Source organism: Monoraphidium neglectum (genome assembly GCF_000611645.1).
Source record: "Monoraphidium neglectum strain SAG 48.87 unplaced genomic scaffold scaffold06263, whole genome shotgun sequence".
Lineage (NCBI taxonomy): Eukaryota > Viridiplantae > Chlorophyta > Chlorophyceae > Sphaeropleales > Selenastraceae > Monoraphidium > Monoraphidium neglectum.
In genome coordinates, this window is record NW_014007373.1 from 1 (window position 1) to 2,010 (window position 2,010).

At 61.7% G+C, this 2,010-nt stretch overlaps 1 protein-coding gene across 1 annotated transcript; it reads right to left on the reverse strand.

Annotated features, from left to right (window-relative positions):
- Positions 1 to 820: 820 nt before the first annotated feature.
- Positions 821 to 1,605, reverse strand: MNEG_16343 (kinesin family protein; the record flags this gene model as incomplete). Its single annotated transcript, XM_014035187.1, has 3 exons — positions 821 to 961; positions 1,263 to 1,349; positions 1,546 to 1,605. Coding segments are annotated over 3 exons (288 nt in total), but the record flags the coding sequence as incomplete, so codon positions are not given.
- Between the last annotated feature and the right edge of the window lie 405 nt (positions 1,606 to 2,010).

A 2,010-nucleotide genomic window follows, 5' to 3' on the forward strand; every position in this document is an offset into this window, starting at 1 on the left:
CCCCACCTTATTGCAGAGGTCCCGCAGGTCCTCATTGTACAGCTCCAGCGCGTACGCCCCCACGCTGACCGCCTCGCCCGGCTTCAGGGTTGCCTTGAGGGCGTCCACAATGGCAAAGATGTGTACCGCCGCACGGCGCGTGACACCTGGGGCCAAGGGGCGCCGGCGCGCGGGCGGGACGAGCCGGTTTGCGGCGCCGTGCGGGCGGTGGCGGGCGCGCATGCGCACGTGCCGCTGCTGCCTTGGGTGTCACAAGACATGCGAAAAAGTTGGGGCCAAGCAGCAGGTGCCCGCGCAGCAGCGAGCCAGTGGCATGCGGCCCCTTTTGCCGCCACGGCGCCCCGGGGCGGCCAGGACGCCTCGACGCTGTTTGCCACCCTGCTCACCCTGCTCGTGCCGCCCGTGGATGCCAACACCTCCCGTCATTGTGTGGGTCTTGCCCGAACCTGTCTGGCCGTAGGCTAGCACCGTGGCGTTGTACCCCTGCAGGACGGCCCGCAGCAGCCCAGAGCAGGACATGCAGCAAAGCAGTGCGCTCAGTCAGACGACGATTCAGGCGCCGGCCGCTAGCCCCTCGCAAGCGTTCCGCTCGCCCTCACCGCTTCTCAACGGCAGCTCTCTCGGCCCGGGGAGGATTGGTCGTTGCATGAATTGCCCAAAGGGGTGCAGCGCCGCTGTGTAGACACCAGCATAATCGAAGCTGCCGCCATGCCTTACCCCAGGGCACCACCAGCGGGTGGTCCCCTGCAAGGCATCACCCCGTGACGCTGCCGAGCCGCTCGTGGCCCCAAGCGAGCTGGCATCGACCAAACCAGCGCACCTTGAATAGGTTTTCCACCAGCCCCGCCACGCAGTTGTCGTATATGTCATCGCTGGTCTGGTCAACGCCGAAGCGCCGGTCAAACGCAAATCCCTTGGCGGTGCAGCCGCGCAGCTGCATGAGCGTCTCCTTGTCCACTGCCTGAGCGCGGCCGCGTCAGTGTTTGTGTGTGCGCGCGCATGCATGTATGTATGTGTATGTGTGTGTGCATGCGCATGTGAGAGAGTGTGTGCGTGTGTGTGCGCGCGCATGCATGCGTGGGTGTTTGTGTGTGTTTGTATGTGTGTTGGTCTCAAAAAATGGGCGGTGATCAGGAGGCGACTGCATGCACGAGGTGGCTTATCAAACAGGCGTTGTGCTGCACGGGGTCTGCGCATGCGCTGGGGCAGGTTGTGTGCGTTTCAGACATGGCATGCGCCGCGCCGGGCTCGGCACGGTTCACCTGCAGCACCACCTGCCGTGACGGCTCGTCAAAGGTCACGCATGACCTCAGGCCCTCATTGCGTTCCCTGTCATTGAGCGGGCGCACCTGCGTAGCGTGCACGGCATTGTGCACGCGCGCTCGTGCTTGGACCCGGCGCACATGCAGCGCACCCGACTTACAAGCAGGTCCGACCTCAGCACGCGTGAATAATCTTGATCTTACACTCTTCAGCTGACTCGAGCAGATTGCGTTCTACTTGCACACCCCGTAGCAAAGACAGGAGAGCGAGTGCAGTACTCACCCTGACGCAGACCTGAATCCCGTTCAGGTCCACTAGCTTTGTCTCCCCAACAGCAGCCATTTTACTGGCCGCTAACGGCCCGGGAGCTCCCCTAGCACAGTCTGAGGGGACCTGCGAAAACAGCTGCAGCCCAGCAAGGGCCTATAAGGGAGAATACTGGAGCAAGAGTTCCGAAACAAAATAATACCGCATGTATCAACTCCACTGCTACTGGTGTGGCTTGCGCCAGCTCGTGTATTCATGGGCGGGCACAAGGGGTGCCCACAAAGCAGACTGTGGTGAGACATTCTCCGCTGTTGACCGACCTTAAAAATGGTGGTAATTGAATCAAAAAATTATATTGTGTCACGTGGAGCTAACGTGCGCCTTGTAGAGCGATGTGGTGAGGATGCACGTCCACGCCCGGAACCAGCGCGCCATCCCTCGAAATGCGCTGAAAATGGACTCGGCATGATGCTTCTGCCC